Here is a 20,029-nt window from a genome sequence, read left to right as displayed (position 1 = left end):
ATGTCCACATAATCTCTACTTTCCCCACCAATGCAAACCATTTCCTGCAAACAGATACCTTCAGACATCCATTTCCCAGTTCATCATAATCACCAAACTTTGGAATCCAGTTTAGGCTGAAATCCTGTAACAACTATTACACATTCAGATTTCTTATCCGCTAGGGGTCTGACTTTCAAATCAAAGGCAAGTATGAGAAAGCAAGATGTATAATATAAATTTATTCTGTGACATTTTTCTCATTAAAGATATTTTAAAATACATCATTATTTTATGAAAAATAAATACCTCATAGAAGAATTTAGATAATATCTGTAATATACATGATTTGACCCTGGATATTCTTTTTTTTTTTTTCATTTTGAACATCATTTCTTAAAAAATAGCACAAAAATTATAAGGATTGCTGTATTCTTCACATGTCCTTAGTCTCATAAATTTTAATTCAATTGTCAGTTCTTTTCTCAACTATGTATGTTAATGGTATTTGCTCCTGTTTTTGGATTGGAAGAGTATCCATTTTCTGTTTCTTAACAGTGATATTTAGGTCCTCTTTTTCTGATTCTTCAAGAAAATGCTTCATGCTGAGTTTGAATAGCAATCGAGGGTCTGGTCCAGAAAGTGGTGGGCAATTACAGATCTCTCGAATTTTGAGAGCCTATAACGAAAGAATACAGTGCAATTCCTGATATATTTTATGCAAATCAAATATAATGCATTCTGTATTTTAGAATAAAAGTCATCTTAATTAAAACACATTAAAGATAAACACAGATAAATTCATGGTAAGTATCTACTTACCATCATTTGCTCAAATAGTATTTTTAAACAACAGCAATTGTATCTACAACTGCTCAAACGCTCTGTAAAGAATAAATAAATCTTAGAGATATCTCTATAGTTTCAAACTCAAGCAGACCCTGAGAACAACCATTCAGAGTAACAATAATCTGAAGACTCTTGAGAGTGTTGTTTTTTTTTTTTAAAAAGGAAAACAGTAGAAATACATGTCTGAACATACTGAAAAAAGACATACTTGGATAGCATGGGATGAAATTCATGCAAATAACAGAAAAGGAAACAAAATCAAAATCAGGAAAATTATAAACTGTAGGAAAAATAAAATGCTGTTGGGGAAGGAAAAGTCATCACAGTGCATTATGTGGGTCAGCTACAACTACAGGATGGTTGCAAGTTCCAGGACAACATTTGGAACTTAGCAAGACCCTGTCTCAAACTGGGAAACAAAAAAGGGCTGGGGATGTAGCTCAGTGGTAGAGTGCCACTGGGTTCAGTCCCAGTACCTAACTAAACTCACAATTTTCATTAAATGGTTAAAATTTATGGGGAAGAAGAGAGCTGAATACATGTGTGTGCATGCACAGGTATGATGATGGTAAAAGGGAGCTTATGTCTGGTACTGTTTAGTGGAAAGCAAATAAAAGACCTAAAACTGAAAAGTTAGGAAGTCGCAACATAAGCAGGCTATTTAGATATAGTGGGAAATTTTTAAAATTATGCAATAAACTTGGAAAGTTTTGGGGGAACTACTGCTTCAAGTAATTACCCTTAACTATTGACTTAACTCTAAAGAAGGCCCACGAATAACTTGAAGATCTTAAAATATTTGTATGAAAAAAAGTTTTAATATTTAAGTGGTTTTAAAAGAAGGACATTTAAGTAGAAAAGTTGGTTCAGTATTTTTTTTTCAGTACTTCTGACTTTTTTTAATATTTATTTTTTAGGTGTAGATGGGAACAACACAATATCTTTATTTTTATGTGATGCTGAGGATCAAACCTGGCCCCACCCGTGCTAGGCAAGCACTCTACCGCTGAGCCACAATCCCAGCCCCAACTTCTGACTTTTTGATAGTGATGAGTACTAAGGGAAGTAAAAAAGACAGAAAGGGGGATAGTAAGTATCTGGGGGAGTGGTAAAATTTTAGAAAGGCTGGACAGACAAGTCTTACTAGTAAAAAAAATGACTCTGGGCAGGGAGGAGAAGACCTAAAAGACTTAAGAGACCACATGGCAATCTTGGGGAAAAGCATTTCACAAAGGAATGAACAGCAAGGAATGCAAGGGAGATGGAAGTGTGGAAAGCTGGTGAACCAGCACAGCACAGGTTAAAGAACAGAATAAGATAGAATGTGCTCTCACAGGTACATCCTTTACATTGTACTATGAATAGGCCTGCCTCTAATATTTGCAGGGTCCAGGGCAAGACTGCAAATTGAGGCCTGGTTACCATGTGTCTAAGTATCTACAAGCTATAATCCAAGGTAATAAACTATTATATAAAGGAAGTTCTATTCTCCTACTTCAATGAATATCCACTCAAAATTACCTGTATGTCCAGGTATAAATTCTTGAATTTCAGAATGTATAAGGTTGAGGGAGAGTCTACTCTAGTTCCTTCTACTAGAGTGCTGTCTGTTCCCTCTGTTCCCCTCCCCTCCCCTCCCATTCCATCCCATCCCATCAGGCCTGTAAGGGCCTATGTGTGCACATGTATCCAAAGGAATAGGTCCAAAAAGGCCCTGGAAGCAGACTCAACCATGTTTGGGCAAGGTACCCAGACTAATGGCATGCAGGTTCTTAGACGGGAATATCCCCTTAAACCTCACAGGAATGTGGGGTAGAGGCAAGTGGCATGCAGTCAGAGAAAAGTCAGAAAGGAGTCTTCTTCAGTTGTTGGGGCTAAGGCAGGAACCAGGGATAGGAGCATGTCTGATAGATGAGGCTATTTTTTACCAAAGTAAACTAAAGAGGTATGCACAAATGGTGGGACTCTATTTCATATACAACCAGAGAAGTGAAAAATCCTGCTCCATTTGTATACAATGAATTAAAGAGCTTTCTACTGTCATGTATAACTGATTAGAACTAATAAATAAGTAAATAAAATGTGAAGCTCTTTGCTGGCAGAGGCTTTGTCTTACTTCCCTTTGAATCTCACAATACAATAGATTTAAGATATTACCTCTATTGAGCATTAACTGTTTGTCAAAGTAAACTTAACTTAAATAACAAGAAAAGGTTTCCCTGCTATACAACTGAGAAAGCCAGACCCTCAGGGTGAGCTACTGTCCAAACAGGTACACTTTTGAGGGTACAAGAGATGATACTGAGATTTCAGGCATAAGCCAAGACTTTCTTGGCTGAACTGAAACATACAGGCACCCTTCACAACTATAGCGACTTTCTTTTCCAAGTGAGAAGTTTATCTGCTATACCACATGTCTAAGCCCCATGCTGGCATCATTAAAAGGAGAATGTATGGAGTCCAGCACAGCAACAGCTGGCACAGCATTTAGCAATGAAGAAATGCACAGAGAACAGAAGAGGATGCCATCTCCATTATCTTTCTAGATTTAGTAAATACTGTTAAATTCTCTTATTCAGTCTTTTCATATATTACAAATAATTAGACCACCACACTGAGTAAAGTAGTAGGTACACATCATTCAGAATAGTCATGGTTGCTGTCTGTAATTTACTTTGTATTTCTCTACTACTGGGCATCTGAATTGTTCCCACAGTTTTATTTGGCTTTTATAAATTACCCTACTATAAAAATATTTGTTAGCTGGTAGTGGTGATATATGCCTACAATCCCAGCAACTCAGAAGGATCACAAGTTCAAGCTAACCTGGGTAGATTAGGAAGACCTTGTCTCAAAAATAAAAAATAAATAGAAGGGCTGGAGATGTAGCTCAGTGGTAGAGTGCCCCATGTTTAATTCCTAGTACTCAAAACAAACAAACAAACAAACAAAAAAACTTTGTATTAAAAAATCTTACATTTTAACCTCCACTTGGGTTTACTTGAAGCAAAACTCTCAAAAATAGAACTATCTGATCAAAGAACAGATTATAATTTCTGTAATATAGGACCAGATTCCTTTCTAGCAGAAAAACTTAATCAATTTATAATGACATCAGCAATATAGAGATATTGAGTTTAGTCACAATCAGGATAACATAAGATTTCAAATTCTTATCAAGATAACCACATATTCCAAACACCAGAATCCTCAGAAATCATCAGTTAAATTTTACAGATGAGAAAATTGATCCCCAAAGAAGTTAAATGACTGGTAGGGAACAAAAAGTTGCCTTGGAAATCTTTGTAACAGTTTTATTTGCCAAAATTTGGAAGTAATCAAGATGCCCTTTAGTAGATAAATAGTAATAAACTGTGGTACATCCAGACAATGGAATATTATTTGGCTCTGAAGAGAAATAAGCTATCAAGTCATGAAAAGACAAGGAGGAACTTCAAATGCTTATTAATAAGTATAAAAAAAGCTAATATGAGAACGTTATGTGACAGTGTGGAAAAGTCAAAACTAAAGAAACTAAAAAATCATTGGGAGGGATAAGTAGGCACCAATTTTTTTTAAGGCATTGAAACTATTCTGTATGATACTCTAATGGCAGATGCATGCCATATCTTTGCCAAAACAGAATATACACCACCAAAAGTGAACCCTAATATGAATTATGGACTTTGTGTGGTAACAATGGGATGGTGTAGGTTCATCAATTGTAACAAATATACGATACTTGGCTGCAGGATTTTGATGGTATGGGAATCTATACCTGGGGTCAGCTAATTCTGTATTCCTCCCTCTCAATTGTGCTGAAAACCTAAAACTGTTTTTCTTTTTTTAAAAAAATGAGAGTCTGTTTTTTTAAGTATCTTGGAAGTAAAAAACAGGGATCAGAACCTGTTTTCTATCTAATGCTTTCACCCAACATGCTTTTTTGTGCTAATGCTTGCTTGTACCACATGATATGCTTATTGAGTAAATTCTTTTACTGAATAAATGTATTTGGCATGTTTGAGCTGTTTCTTTAATTGCTAGAAAAACTATGTTATCTTTCATAAAGATTTTCTATTGCTTTCTTCATATGTAAACTGTGTCTCTCCTCCTATTATCAAAGCAAAATTCTATAATATACCACATATATTTCTATAAAAGCTTCATCTATTTTGCAGAGTAAAATTTTATCTGCTATCTGGATAAAGTATTTTTATTTGCTTTATTATGCTTTAGGATGCTGACATCTTTTTACTTTTATAAATTCAAATCCATCTTATTAAATATACCTTTATATCTTCAAAAGTGAGCAAATACTTTCCTAACATACTGCTAGAATATGATTTTCTACTTTTTTTATTTTGTTGTCTTGTTTAACTCCATGTACTGCACATAATAGGCACTTAATACATGCTAAATGTATATAGAACATATATAGAACACTAATCATTGTCATAAGTGTCATAAGGAGAACATTCTAAGGAATTTATAGCCTAAGAGAAAGCAAGAAGGGGCTTTAATGGCGAGAATATATGGTTCTGAGAGTCCTGAGGAAGATCTGAAGTGCATAGAGATGAGCCAACCCAGGGTAGTTTTGGTTTGCATTTCTCTAATTGCTAGCAATGATGAACATTTTTTCACATATTTGTTGACTGATTGTATATCTTCTTCTGAGAAGTGTCTGTTCAGTTCCTTGGCCCATTTATTGATTGGATTTTTTTTGGTGTTAAAGATTTTTGAGTTCTTTATATATATTCTAGAGATTATTGCTCCATTTGACATGTGTGTGGTAAGAATTTGCTCCCAATTAGTAGGCTCTCTATTCAACCTCACTGATTGTTTCTTTTACTTAGAAGCAGCTTTTTAGTTTGAATCCATCCCATTTATTGATTCTTGATATTAATTCTTCTGCTATAGGAGTCTTATTAAGGAAGTTGGGGCCTAATCCGACATGATGAATTTGGGCCTATTTTTTCTTCTAACAGACTCAGTGTCTCTGGTTTAATTCCTAAGTCCTCCACTCTGAGTTGAATTTTGTGCATGGTGAAAGACAGGGGTTTAATTTCATTTTGTTGCATATGGATTTCCAGTTTTTTCCAGCCCAATTTGTTGAACAGGCTAAGTGCATGGACACTGACCGTTCATTTTGTGCCTTGCACCATGCCAGGTATCGTTCACATGTTTTTGAAACTGATGTTACAACATGAGTCACAGTTTAAGTCCTGGGCCTAGTATATAATCCTTACCATAAAGTGTCTTATAAAGGAGGCAGGCAATGAAGGAGAGAAGCAGGTAGAACCTCATCCACACAAGTACATAAAGCAACTCCTTTAAGATACTGCTTACCCTGATTTTAAATATGAAGAAAACCAAAGGTTAGATTTCCTTTCTCAAAGTTAAGTGGCTAGGTCAGAAACAAAGGCCAAGACTCCTGACACTCTGCTATTTTTTTTAAACAATTCAACTTCCTATGAGCCTCTTTTCCCCATCACCAACTATTAATTTTCCTAGATGCTAATGTTCTATAAAGCTGTGGAAGTGCTATTCAATTCCACTGCCAACTTTTCTATTTTTAGCCCACTATTATATTGCTTATTTTTCCTATCATTACCCACCATGCACTCATTTATATATTCACTAGGCATCTCAGAAACTGTCACAGGCACTAAGGAAACAATGAACAGGGGCTTTACATTCTAGGGTAGAGACAGACAATAAAAAAGTAAACAACATCATTTTGCATGAAGAGCATGAAAAGTGTGTTGTGTAGAAAAATGAAGAACAACTGTGTGGAAGAGAGGCTACTTGACATTGAGGGATCACAGAAAACCTCCAAGGAGGTCACGCCTGTGTGAAGAACTGAAAGTAGGATGTTCCAGGCAGAGAAATAGGCAAGTAGAGGAGCTCTAAGAGGAAACAAGCTTGATGTAAAATGGCTGGAACCAAGAAAAACCTGGGGGTGGGGGCAACAAGTGATAAAACAGGAGAGGAAGGCCGTGGCCAAATTATGTGACTTGAAGACTAAGTATGGAGTCTGAATTTCTACTCTAAGTTAGATAAGAAGCTTCTGGCAGGTTTTAAGCAAGGAAATCACATTAAAGAGATCATTCTGGACATTTATTGAAAACAGGGTTTTAGGAATTGAGGTGAAAAATGGAACAGGGAGACTAAAATAGGGAGTGCATGTGGTAACTGGGGAAAGGTGATGGTGACTTGTACCAGGGTGGTGGCAGTGGTGAAAGAGGAGGACAGATTCCTAATGCACTGTAGAGGAAGTCAAAAGATGTTCTTCTCCTTGATAGGATGCAGACAGGAAGGAAAGAGAATCAGCAAAGATGAACCCTACATTTCTTCCTGGGGGGCAATAGTTTTACTTTTAAGATGACACCCATGAATCTAAGGATAACTTACTTGCTTATGATAAATAATTGTTGAAACCTAGTATTCTACCATCTGATGATTAATGAAACCAGTCCAAAAATTCTTTTAAAGGTATATTTATCAAATTGTAGAAACAAAATCATTTATGCTAATGAAATGACATAGGATGAATCAGATACTCGATAACAACTCTTTTTATATCTTGAGGCTGGGATTAGTCACTGGGTAATTATTCTTTCAACTTGTGAAAAAAATTCTCCAAAGTAAATCACCATCAGGGATAGATGCCCTTTTCTTTCTTCACATGTTAAAACTCTATGGGTTTATTATAATTGGGTTTTTTTTTCATTTGATTATTTGTACCTAACTGCTTTCCAAAATTAATTTGAAGAGGTTCATTCTATTTTACTATATTTTCTACTTCTAGCTGCAATCACTCTGGCAATTCATGCACATACACATATGCACACACTTTAATTACTGATTTTAACCTGAGCTATCAATTAACATCATCTAACTAAAACTACTCTCCCAAATAATTCATCTTTATAGTATGTTAATTTATCTCTTCTCCAGATACTATTTTCATTTTATTCCTTGTCTAACTGATCCAATGATTATTGCCTTAACGAAATTTCCCAAAGAATCAACTACTGTCCTTTGATTCCTGCTTAATTTTATTAATTCTATTTCCCTTATTTGAGGCACTTATAATTATCTACAACTTTTCTCTTTTTCTTTAATTAACAGAGACATTTAAATTGATTAAATTCTTTCTAAATATAGCTTTGGCAGCAACCCATAAAAACAGAAAAACCTCATTATGAAATTTATTTATCGTAAGGTATTCTCATGTTTGTTGATTTATCTCTCACCTTTCATTCACATTGTTTTAATTTTTATGTGGTCATTTACCTTTCACTTTTATTATAATAACTTAATACTATGTTCTGAAATTTTAAATCATAACATTTTATATTACAAACATAATATTTTGTGAAAAGTGTGCGTTTGATTTACTCCTTTTACTTAGCATTTTGTTTCTTATGTCAGTTACACCTTATTTTACATATTATACAACTGATTTTTAAATTCCTTACTTGTTTTGTGGTTCTTTAACAATGGCATAATATAAAATTAAGAATGATATAATCATAGAAACTAAACTGTGCAGTTGATTTAGTTCCTGATCATCAATAGATTCTGGGGAAAAAACACCGATGCTAATGAGTACTTCATTGACATGTTGTTAGAGTTACATTTATGAAGGATCTTCCATCTTAAAAGACAAGAATATCAGTATGGCTAGATATCATACCAAAGTGTATTAATTTTTGGTGTTTTTTTGGTTGTCTTTTCTCCTAGACTCATACTTCTTCAAGAATCTGAAGAGTAAGGTTCAAAATCATTCTTACTCTGGTATGACTGCTTTTTTACCTAGGTAGCCAGTAAGAGCCCATCGTTTCAATGAAGACTGGATCCTTCATAAATTTAAATATTCAAGTTTTGCCATGTCAGCAGTTCTCATGCGTGATATTCTGGGAATCTTCTAAAAATCACATCTTGAGAAATAGTATCTAAACAACGACAACAGAAAGTGAGTGATATAGATGCCACAAAGAAATGAAGACACCGGTAAAAAAATGATCGCATCTGTCCCTCATATTGTTGCATGCAACGTGGATTTCCTGGTGTCTTTCAATATTCTTTCATTTTTTGGACATTTTTTGGCTTTGAGTGTTTTAATTCGGTTGTGCTATGTTCCTCTAGCTTCCAAATCAATAAGTCTTTGTTCTGAGGCATCGATTCTGGTTTTTATAGCCTCCACTGAAAGTTTTATAGCTCTGCTGTATTCACAAGTTTTGCAATTTTCGAAAAGGAACGTATCTTACTTTCTTGTTCTGTCACTTTGATGCAGTCAAGTCAGGCTTATCATGCCAGCTTCAGGTGGCACTGCTTCTGTAGGAGCTCTTGCTACCTCCTCTGCTCACTCCAGCAGTGAAATTTTGAAACGATGCCTGATATTTGGTTTTTCCTTTTTTAGGTTTTTCCTTTTTTATGTTTTTCTACTATTAAGGCTTATCTTATGAGGAGACAATGGGCATTTCTGAGGCTTTGTTTTTCAATGTTATTACTAGATTTAGTTTAGATGAGGTTCCTCTGGTGCTACTAGTTAAGGACACTGAAATGTTCAATAAATTTTTTAGATGAAATTACCTTTATCATTCTTCTCTTTTCAGCTATTTTTTTCTAACTCTTGTAACTTATTATCATTCTGATTTTTTAAGCCTTTCTTACCTACCTGTTCGTTCAATCTATTCTTGAATAGGAGAAAAATATAACTTTAACATTCTTATTTCAGTAGGGTTGATTTGGCTGGTCTAATTTCCTTCTTCACTGTTTTATATAGACTCCTCCTGAAGACACACACTAAGGTCAGCCTCTTCAAATAGAAAAGCTTTCAATCATGAAAGCTCAGGTTGAGAACTGGATAATTGTAGGGTATGAAATTATCATCCCACAATCTCTTGTTAGCTATAAGGGGGAAAACTTAATGCACAATTGAAGAGTCAGGAAAACACACTGATGGACTCTGGAGCATGTGGGTAGCCAGATATTAAGAAATGGGAAGCATAATACACTGCCTATAAAATGCTTTTGCCCCAACTGGACTTCAAGTTACAAGTGTGTGGAGAAACAAGTTAGATGATACCACAAAGAAGCAATCAAATAAATCTAGAATCTAGAATGTGGAAGTAGATCTATTCAACAAGTCAATGACATATTGAAAAGCAAGATCAAAGTGAGGGGTACTGTTCTAAAGTCAAGGAGACTGAAGGGTCATGAGAACAAAATGCAATATGTGTACCATAATGGATTGCAATCTGAACAAACCCACTATAAAACTCTATTTTGAGATAAAGAAATCTAAATATCTAAATATGGACAGATGTTTAATTTTAAGGAAAAACTATGAATTTCCTTAAGCAGGTGTTACAGAACAACCTAGCCTCAGTATATGAGAATTGGGCCCCAAAGTATCATTAGACCAGAGTGCAATTTATTGGGGACTTACTGTCAGAAATGTGGCAGCGAGACCAGTTATACCCCTTCAATTTGGGTCAGAAAGAGAGGTCATACATATTGGTTAGGACAAAAGCGACTTCATCCTTGCTGGAATAACTAATGGTTTTGTCTATTTACAGTTTCCTGGTAAATGCCAGAAAACTAAGTAAGGTTACTCCAAAGTAATCATGGAGATGACAACTCAAGTTAGCTGCAGCCATGTTAAGCTGAACCCATGTAAGAGGATAATGGTATACTTACAGAATATATGGACACTACTTCCTGAAATGCATATTGAAGTATACAGTGAACAAGCTCAGGAAATGCTACCCTGAATATGGCACTTAGGTATGCTGATTACTTTGAACTAAGGACATTTGGAGAACACAGAAGGAAAGCAAGGCTTTCTCTAAACCCCCCATCTGCCTAAAGACAGATACTCCTAAAGGAACTCAACTGTTATGAATTTCTTCTTGGGTAATCTTATCAATCAGGAAAGATTAACTCACAGCACAGGAGAAGAGACTGGAGGTTGATGCCATGCCCAGATAATCATCTATTCTTCAACTTTATTACTTGAGAGACTTTTTATCTGTACAACAAGGCAACTTTTATTCACCATACATTTCCTCCCTTTACCCTCCTGGAACTTCTATCCCACCCCACCCTAAAAGCCCCAATCTTATTCCTTTCTGTAGCTCAGGATGCTATATAAGCTCTAATGATCTGACTCTTCTTTGAATTTCATATTGTTGTGGGACTCCTGTGCATATGTATATAATTAAATATGGTTTTTCTCCTACTAAACTGTTTTACATGAATTTAATAACTAGGGTAGCCAAAAAAAAAAAAAAAAACAGAAGTGTAGAAGGAAAACATTTTGTTCCCCTGCAATGAAGTTCCGGACATATCATCCCAAAATATGACTAACAGTCCAGAAAATGACATCCCAAATATCTCTTTAGCACAATAATTATTTTGAACTTATTTTAAGAAACAACACACACAGAAGAAGCTCTGAAAATGGCAGAAGTTACCCTTTTGATAGAGAAATTTACATCTATAAAGAAAATGTCTTTCTCTGTACCAGGAAAAGAAAGATTACTCTGTAAATCACTAGAGACTCTAAACAATGGAAAGATACTGACTTAAACCTGCACAACACACCTTACCACACTTGCTTACCATACTTTTCTGTCCATCTCCCCATAGCAAGGCCCTCATTATGCTCTCTGTGTTTCAGCTGAAGATGTTATTTAAGCCTGAATTCAAAATCCTCTTTCCCTGGTATCACTTATGTGTACATGAAGTTTACATGTTAATAAACTTGCATCTGTTTCTCTCTTGTTAATCTGCCCTTTGTTACAGGAAACTTGTCCTAAGGAAGAACTATGAAGGGTAAAGAGTTATTTGTTCCTCCCAGATAATTAGGGATAAAATACCCTGATGTCTGCTATTTACACTGAAATACATCTGGGGGAGGGGCAGAAAAGGACAGATGAGCAAATGCATAAAAGGATTGATACTGTCAGATGAGTGAAATTGAGTTTCATTAATTATTCAAGTCATTCTCTACTTTTACATGGGTTTTTAAAATTTAAAACTAAAACATACATTTTAAAGTACTTTTCCTTCTCTGTCCTCACTTCTCTTCTATCACTTTTGCCTTTATGCAACTTCACTCTTGATTTTACAGCGGTGTTTTTAGTTTTAAATGGCTCATGAAAGTTTTAAATGTTCCTCCTGGAAAATGAAACCAATCCTTTTACTATTACCTCTACTTCCAACTCCATCCCTTAATTTCTGAAAGCAAGCATATATATACTTTTCAAAATACCTAAGGAATTTAACATTAAGAACTTCAATCCATGTAATATGCTAACTTCACTTAGCATTATCTTCTCTAACTCCATCCATTTACCTGCAAATGCCATGATTTTAAGTCCTTTGGGTATAGAATGAGGAGACGGATAGCTGGGTCAAATGGTGTTTCCATTTACAATTTTCCAAGAAATCCCCATACCGCTTTCCATATTGGCTGCACTATTTTGCAGTCCCACCAGCAATGTATGAGTGTGCCTTTTCCCCACATCCTCGCCAACACTTACTGTTGTTTGTGTTCTTAATAGCTGCCATTCTGACTAGAGTGAAATGAAATCTTAGAGTAGTTTTGACTTGCTCTTCTCTAATTGCTAGCGATGACGAACATTTTTTCATATATTGTTTGTATATCATCTTCTGAGAAGTGTCTGTTCAGGTCCTTGGCCCATTTATTGATTGGGTTATTTGTGGGGTTTTTTTGGTGCTTAGCTTTTTGAGTTCTTTATATATCCTAGAGATTAGTGCTCTATCTGATGTGTGAGGGGTAAAGATTTACTCCAAAGATATAGGCTCTCTATTCACCTCATAGATTGTTTCTTTTGCTAAGAAACTTTTTAGTTTTATTTCATCCCATTTATTGATTCTTGGTTTTAATTCTTGTGCCAAAGTAGTCTTATTAAGGAAGCTGATAGATGAATATATATATAAAAAAGTGGCATATATACACAATGGAATATTACTCAGCAATAAAAAAGAATAAAATCATGGCATTTGCAGGTAAATGGATGGAGTTAGAGAAGATAATGCTAAGTGAAGTTAGCCAATCCCAAAAAAAACAAAAGCCGAATGTTTTCTCTGTTATAAGGAGGCTGATTCATAGTGGGATAGGGAGAGGGAGCATGGGAGGAATAGACAAACTCTAGACAGGGCTGAGGGTTGGAAGGGGAAGGGAGGAGGAGGCATGGGGTTAGAAATGATGGTGGAATGTGATGGACATTATTATCCACAGTACTTGTTTGAAGACATGAATTGGTGTGAATATACTTTTTATACAACCAGAGATATGAAAAGTTGTGCTCTATATGTGTAATAAGAATTGTAATGCATTCCACAGTCATATGTAAATTTAAAAATTAATTTAAAATAAATAAATAAAATAAAAAAGAACTGCAATCCAATAGATCTGACAAAAAGTAATGACAACAGTGGGTTGTTACTTTTAAGAGACAGAACAAAAATATGGTAAGGATAATACCTGCATGACTTCAAAATAATAAAACAAGACATGCTTATATATTAGTCTGATAGGATATTTGATTAGGTATCTTTTTTCTTGAAAGGAAAAAGAATGTCAATAGAAAATAAAAACAAAGAATTATAAAAGACTTTGAAATGGGCAAAAAATATCATTAGGTGGTCTATTAAGTGTGCCCTTCTAGGTTATCTGTACCTGTCATGGTCTTTGAGCTATTTCACAACTCTGTAAGTCATAGAAAATTAATAATAATGAAAATGATACTTGTCTATGGAAATGGGAAATGGAAATGAACTATGTCTCATAGGATGAATCTGATTACTGCTCTATAAATGGAGTTTTGCATCTATTTGTATTCCTTACTGCCTATATAACTCTTAATGAAATAAAAGTTAATATGGCTGCAGAATGTAAAACATGAGAAAAAAAAAACAAAAGAAAAAGCAAAAATTATTTCCTGAGCCTTAGAGATCTACTGACAGGAGCAAGATTACCACACATATATCATGCAGGAACTGAGTCTGTCAAAGGGAACCATTTTCTAGAATCTAACAATATCATGTAATGTTCAAGAAATACCAGAGTAACCCCGTTTTGCCTTGACCTGGACATTCTGATGGACCTACAAAACTTACGACCACCCTTCTTTGCATTAGTTCCCAATTGCTGGACTTGATGAAAGCTGAAGTCCACTTTCCTGCTGTGGAATGCTGGTGTGGTCTAAGCCTGCGTTCCTAATTTGCAATCTATTATGTACCTGAATAAAACTGTCTATGCTTTTTCCCTTAACCTCATTTATGATTTCTTGGCTCACACTATGGTTCTTGAGTTGTCCTTTGCACTAGTTGTAACAATTAGTTTCCCACATTAATTAACAAACATTAAGTAAAACTTCACACATGTATTCATTTTATATTTGAATGAGTAATGATTTCACCTTTTGAAAAATTTATACTTCAACTCTTTTCATAATCTGCAATGGAAATTGTAGTCTGACCAGTTTTTGAAGTGATTTAAAGTAAATAACCATGAATAAGAATATTTAAAGTAAATTTTAAAAAGTAAAAATTCAGGCCACTTAACCTATCGATTGTCCTCTATAATGAAAAAATAATCAGGAAAGGTTTTCAAACAAAAACATTTTATAATCAACCACTCTTAACAAAGGCGAATGATAAATCCTGTCATTTGTAACAACATGGATATATCTCAAGGACATTATGGTAAGTGAAATAAGCCAGGTGCAGAAAAAAAATATTATATGATCTATCTTATATGTGAAATCTTAAAATGTTAAACTCATAGAATTTGAAAGAATGGTAGCTCTCAGGGACTATGGGAAAGAGATGGGCATGGGGAGATACTGGTCAAAGGGCACAAAGTTTCAGGTAGAAGGAATAAGTTTAGAGAGCTATTGTACATCATTATGATCATATTTAACAAAAATATGCTATACTATAAAATATATAATATATATTTGAAAACTGTTAAAGGTATAGATTTTAAATGTTGCCACCCCTCACAAAAAAAATAAGCTTGGGGGAGGGATTCATTAATTAGCTTGATCTAATCATTCCACAACATGAACAAATATCAAAACATGTCATACCCCATAAATATATACAATTTTTAAGGGTTAAAGTACATAATAAACCCATTTATTTATTTTAGGAATGGCACTCACTGTATTTATTCCCAGTAACTAAAGTATTCATGAAACAACTAATACACATCAGAATTATTCTACTTTACATCAAGTAAAACAATTACTAATTCTTCAAATATAAACAATAATAATTGAGTTTAATAGGAAAAAAGGAGGGAAAATAATGCCAGAGAGACCTCATTATTGGATTAAAAGTGTCCTTTGAAAACAGAAGGCAAGACACATCAAGGAGGGAAAAAAAAATCACCTCCAATTTTTAACATGTTTTTCTAAAAATATCATTACTGTCCCTCCCTTACCCACAAGCAATTTTTCCTAATAGCCCATTCATTTCAACCTCAAGCAGATACACATCACGTATAATATAATGGTTTTTTTTCTTTTTAAGGTTTTAGACAATGTTACTGTCAGGCCTCCTGGCTTTATATGATTCAGAGGCCAATTCAATTACAGTTGCTGCTATGATATTTGCCTTTTCCTCCACACTCTCCATGTCAGACAAAATGAAATTCTGTAAGGTGAGCAGTGTATGTTTGTGTACATTGGCCAACAATGACATTTCACTTTAAACACTCTTATATTTTCTGCTCATGAGATGTATAATAGTAATGATTTATTCATTTACTTTGTGCAATTATAAAGGCATAAGAATGATTTACGCATGAGTTCAAACCCCTAGCTTCCTGAAAGTTTAAAGGATTCAAAATAAAATGAGATTAAAATGAATGCATTTACAGTCTGCTACTGAGTGATTTTGATACCTAAAAATTGAACATGAATATCAAGATTTTAAAAACAGTTAACAAATAAAGCTGGCATTGAAAGCTCTAAAAATGTTTAAAAATAAACCTTATTCAAATTATGATTATGACATTAATTATAATAAAATATAATTAATAATCCTCAAATAATAATCAATATATAATATAATAATCAATATATAATCAAATAATCCTCAAATGCTTCTCCTACACATTTTATCATCCTCCATTCCCTGTACCTCCCAAAGAAGGAATGGGAGGGAAAGAGGGGGAAGGAAAGTATAAGAAATAGAGAATAACAAAAAAGAACAAAAAATAAAGACGTAGAGAACAAAAATATCTAATAAATGTTTGGTTTTAAAATAAATATTTAAGTAAATTTAACTTATTTATGTCCACTCATATTTTATAAAAATTCTTATTGAAAAAACGGGTATCTCTTTCAAGGACAAATTATGATGTACATGAATTTAAAGTCTGAACAGTATAACTATAATTTTAAAACTGTCACACTATTAAACATCAACAGGTTGATACAACATCTGTTCTTCAATTTTTCACCCAAGTTGTTATGGTAACCAAAATATGTGGCATATGTTTCCTAAATTTAACTGATTATTTCAAGTAAATAAAATTATAGCTTATCAGCTTATTAACCACAAATAATATTATTACTACAAACCTATATTTATCCTTTTTAAATGCTAGTGGATCACAGGATTATATTTAAATACACATTTATACATGTTTTATCTCAGAATTTACATTAAAAAGTAGCAAGGATTTTTTTCTTATTTGGAAGCATTATCTCAATTTTTGAACAAAACAGGAAAGGAACTATTTTATTTTCTGAACAATATATTATGCTAAAGTACTCCAAAATTATATGAAAATTGTACTGCTCTGTGGAAGCTGTAAATCACATTCTTCCAAGCATCTGCTAGAACTTGTCACTCCTCCAATTCTCTGCTCAAAACTCTTTACGAGCAACCCATCTCTGAGAAGAAACCAGAGTCCTCATAGGGGCACCTTCTCTAACCCCGTTTTAAAGGGCTATTCCAGCACCCCATCCTATCTCTGCTCACACACTGTCTGTCTGCTAAAGAATGAAGTGTTTTCCCCCAAGACTCATATCTAACCCTCAGTGTGTACATATTTGGTGATAGGGCCTACAGGAGGTATGTTAAGGTTAAATTAAATTTAGGGTGAACTGATCCAACAGAATTAGTGTTCTTCTCAAAAAGAGACACCAGAGAGACCCTACCTCCCCTATTTATTGTCTGTCTCCCCTTTGTATAATAAGCTTTATGAAGGTGTAGATTTCTGTCTAGTTTACATGACCTAAAACACCTACAACACAGTGCATAATAGGTGATCAATAAATATTTGCTAAATATATAAAACAAATTCACATCTTAAATATATAAATACATACTATTGTAACAAATAATACATATTTGTAATGATATTCAAGGAATCCAAAAAGAAAAATTTTAAACTGTCAGTAATTTAAATGAATGAAGTAAAAATTACCAAAATTTGTATTCTCATCATAGAACCACAAAATCTTGCTTTCTTGGTTCTCCTCCTATGAATCTGACCCACAACAGGCTCTGTCTTCTTCCGACCAATTAAATACAGAAAATAACTACTCCTGGTGCTACTCTGTTCTAGATCTTGGTCTTTATCAGTTCCTTGGTGAACTCATCCACTCTCACTGCTTCAACTATCACCTCTTTTGAGTGACACTGAAGCCACTGCCTCCGGCCTAGACATGTCTATGCAATGTCCCAACTACCTTTGAGACATGTATCACTAGCCATAACATCAGCAACATCCAAGGACAGGAGGCTAAGGTAAAATATAATATTGTACTCATTTGAGTAGGAAAAAAAAATCCTAAATGAAATAGGAATTTAAAATACTGTCTTTAGTAGTGTATAGACTCACATAATTCCACACACTGCCTGAAGAATTGCTTTTTTTCATTATAAAAATTAGACCTATGATAGTAGAGAATTAGAATCTTTGAGTTATGACTTTGTATTCTAATTAACAATATACCTGTATACTAACTATCAGTTTCTTTTCAACCACTGAATTATTCCCAATATTGCAATAGAGTTTTATTGCTTTCAAATTGAATTTAATCACTTGGGGGGGAAATATAAGAAATGTATCTGAGGTTTTCAAATTAAGGTTCTGAACTGGGATAGTTTATTTTTAGAAGAAAAATACCTCCCATGTTTTTCTTCATCATTGGCTTCAAAATAATATTAGTTTCTCCAACCATTTTTTCCCACACTTAAGAATCAACTCACTACTTTAAAAAAAATTAAAGCACATTTTTTTTTTAACCTCTCTGAAGATCCTCAGTAATCTGATGAAATGACAACTCAGAATTTAGGAAAGGCTTCTAATCAAAGTTGGCTAGTACATTTGTCCGTTTAAATAAACCACTTTTTTTTTTTAAGAATTTCACTGGATGTAAATAAAAAGAAGGGAATTTCCAAAAGAAATCTTAGTTTATTATGGTTTTAGAGACAGGATGCCTAAGGAACCACAGGTCCCTGGATCTTGTAGCACTGAAGAGTCTCTTACAGTCAATGAACCTCAGTATTATCAGTAACTGATGAGACTAGGTCTACATTGCCCTTTTATGATAAATGATTACCATACATTATACCTGGTACATTTTACTGGAATTTCTCAAATAACTTTTCTTTAAATTAAGAATATAAATGGAATTTGGTTAGAGTAAATAACCAAATATCATAAATAATCATGTCCCTAAAAATTCGTATGTTGAAATTCCAAAATGGTGCTAGGGGTTGAGGCCTTTGAGAAGTAAGTAAGTCATGAGAATGAAGCCCTCTTGAATGGGATTAGTATCCTTATAAGATATTCCAGAGAATTCCCTTGCTTCTTCCACAGTGTGAGATTACCAATAGAAGACAGTCATGTATGAGTTGGGAAGCAGACCATAGTTTAGCTAATGTGAATTGAGCTGCTATAAACATTGATGTGGCTGTGTCCCTGTAGTATGCTGTTTTTAAGCCCTTTGGATATAGATCGAGGAGTAGGATAGTTGGGTCAAATGGTGATTCCATTCCCAGTTTTCCAAGGATTCTCCATACTGCTTTCCATGTTGGGTGTACCAATTTGCAGTCCCACCAACAATGTACGAGTATACCTTTTTCCCCACGTTCTCGCCAACACTTATTGTTTATATTCTTAATAGCTGCCATTATGACTGGAATGAGATGAAATCTTAGAGTAGTTTTGATTTGCATTTCTCTAATTGCTAGAGATGTTGAACATTTTTTTCATATATTAGTTGACTGATTGTATATCATCTTCTGAGAAGTGTCTGTTAAGTTCCTTAGCCCATTTATTGATTGGGCTATTTGGGTTGTTTTTTGTTTGTTTTGTTTTTTTGTTTGTTTGTTTTTGGTGTTGGTTAAGATTTTTAAGTTCTTTATATATTCTAGAAATTAGTGCTCTAATGATATATGTGTGGTAAGAATTTGTTCCCAATTTGTAGCTCTCTATTCACCTCACTGATTTTTGCTGAGAAACAGTTTTTTTGTTTGAATCCATCCCATTTATTGATCCTTGATATTAATTCTTATGCTATAGGAGTCTTATCAAGAAAGCTGGGGCCTAATCCAACATTGGGCCTACTTTTTCTTCTAATAGATGCAATGTCTCTGGTTTAATTCCTAGGTTCTTGATCCACTTTGAGTTGAGTTTTGTGTATGATGAGAAAGTCTATACCTAGAAGATCCAAAAAATCCCATAAGAAAACTTCTAGAACTAGTAAATGAACTCAGCAAAGTAGCAGGATACAAAATCAATACCCATAACTCAAAGGCATTTCTGTATATCAGTGACAAATCCTTTGAAAGGGAAATGAGGAAAACTACCCCATTTACAATAGCCTCAAAAAAATTAAAATACTTGGGAATAAACTTAATGAAAGAGGTGAAAGACCTCTACAATGAAAACTATAGAACGCTAAATAAAGAAATTAAAAAAGACCTTAGAAGATGGAAAGATCTACCTTACTCTTAGATAGGCAAAATTAATATTATCAAAATGACCATACTACCAAAAGCATTATACAGATTTAATGCAATTTCAATCAAAATTCCAATGATATTCCTCATAGAAATAGAAAAAGCAGTCATGAAATTCATTTGAAAAAATAAGAGACTCAGAATAGCTAAAGCAATTCTTATCAAGAAGAAG

At 34.0% G+C, this 20,029-nt stretch overlaps 1 protein-coding gene across 1 annotated transcript in view; it reads right to left on the bottom strand.

The window, feature by feature from the left end:
- Positions 1-206: 206 nt before the first annotated feature.
- Oma1 (OMA1 zinc metallopeptidase) overlaps positions 207-20,029 on the bottom strand; it is a 60,366-nt gene continuing 40,543 nt past the window's right edge. Inside the window, 1 exon segment of the mRNA XM_015484931.2 lies at positions 207-658. Within this exon segment, the coding sequence (XP_015340417.1) occupies positions 446-658 (213 nt within the window). The 3' untranslated portion in view covers positions 207-445.

The sequence above is a fragment of the Marmota marmota genome, unplaced genomic scaffold, assembly GCF_001458135.2.
Source record: "Marmota marmota marmota unplaced genomic scaffold, marMar, whole genome shotgun sequence".
In the NCBI taxonomy this organism is placed as follows: Eukaryota; Metazoa; Chordata; class Mammalia; order Rodentia; family Sciuridae; genus Marmota; species Marmota marmota.
This window is presented reverse-complemented; position numbering and strand designations above follow the sequence as displayed.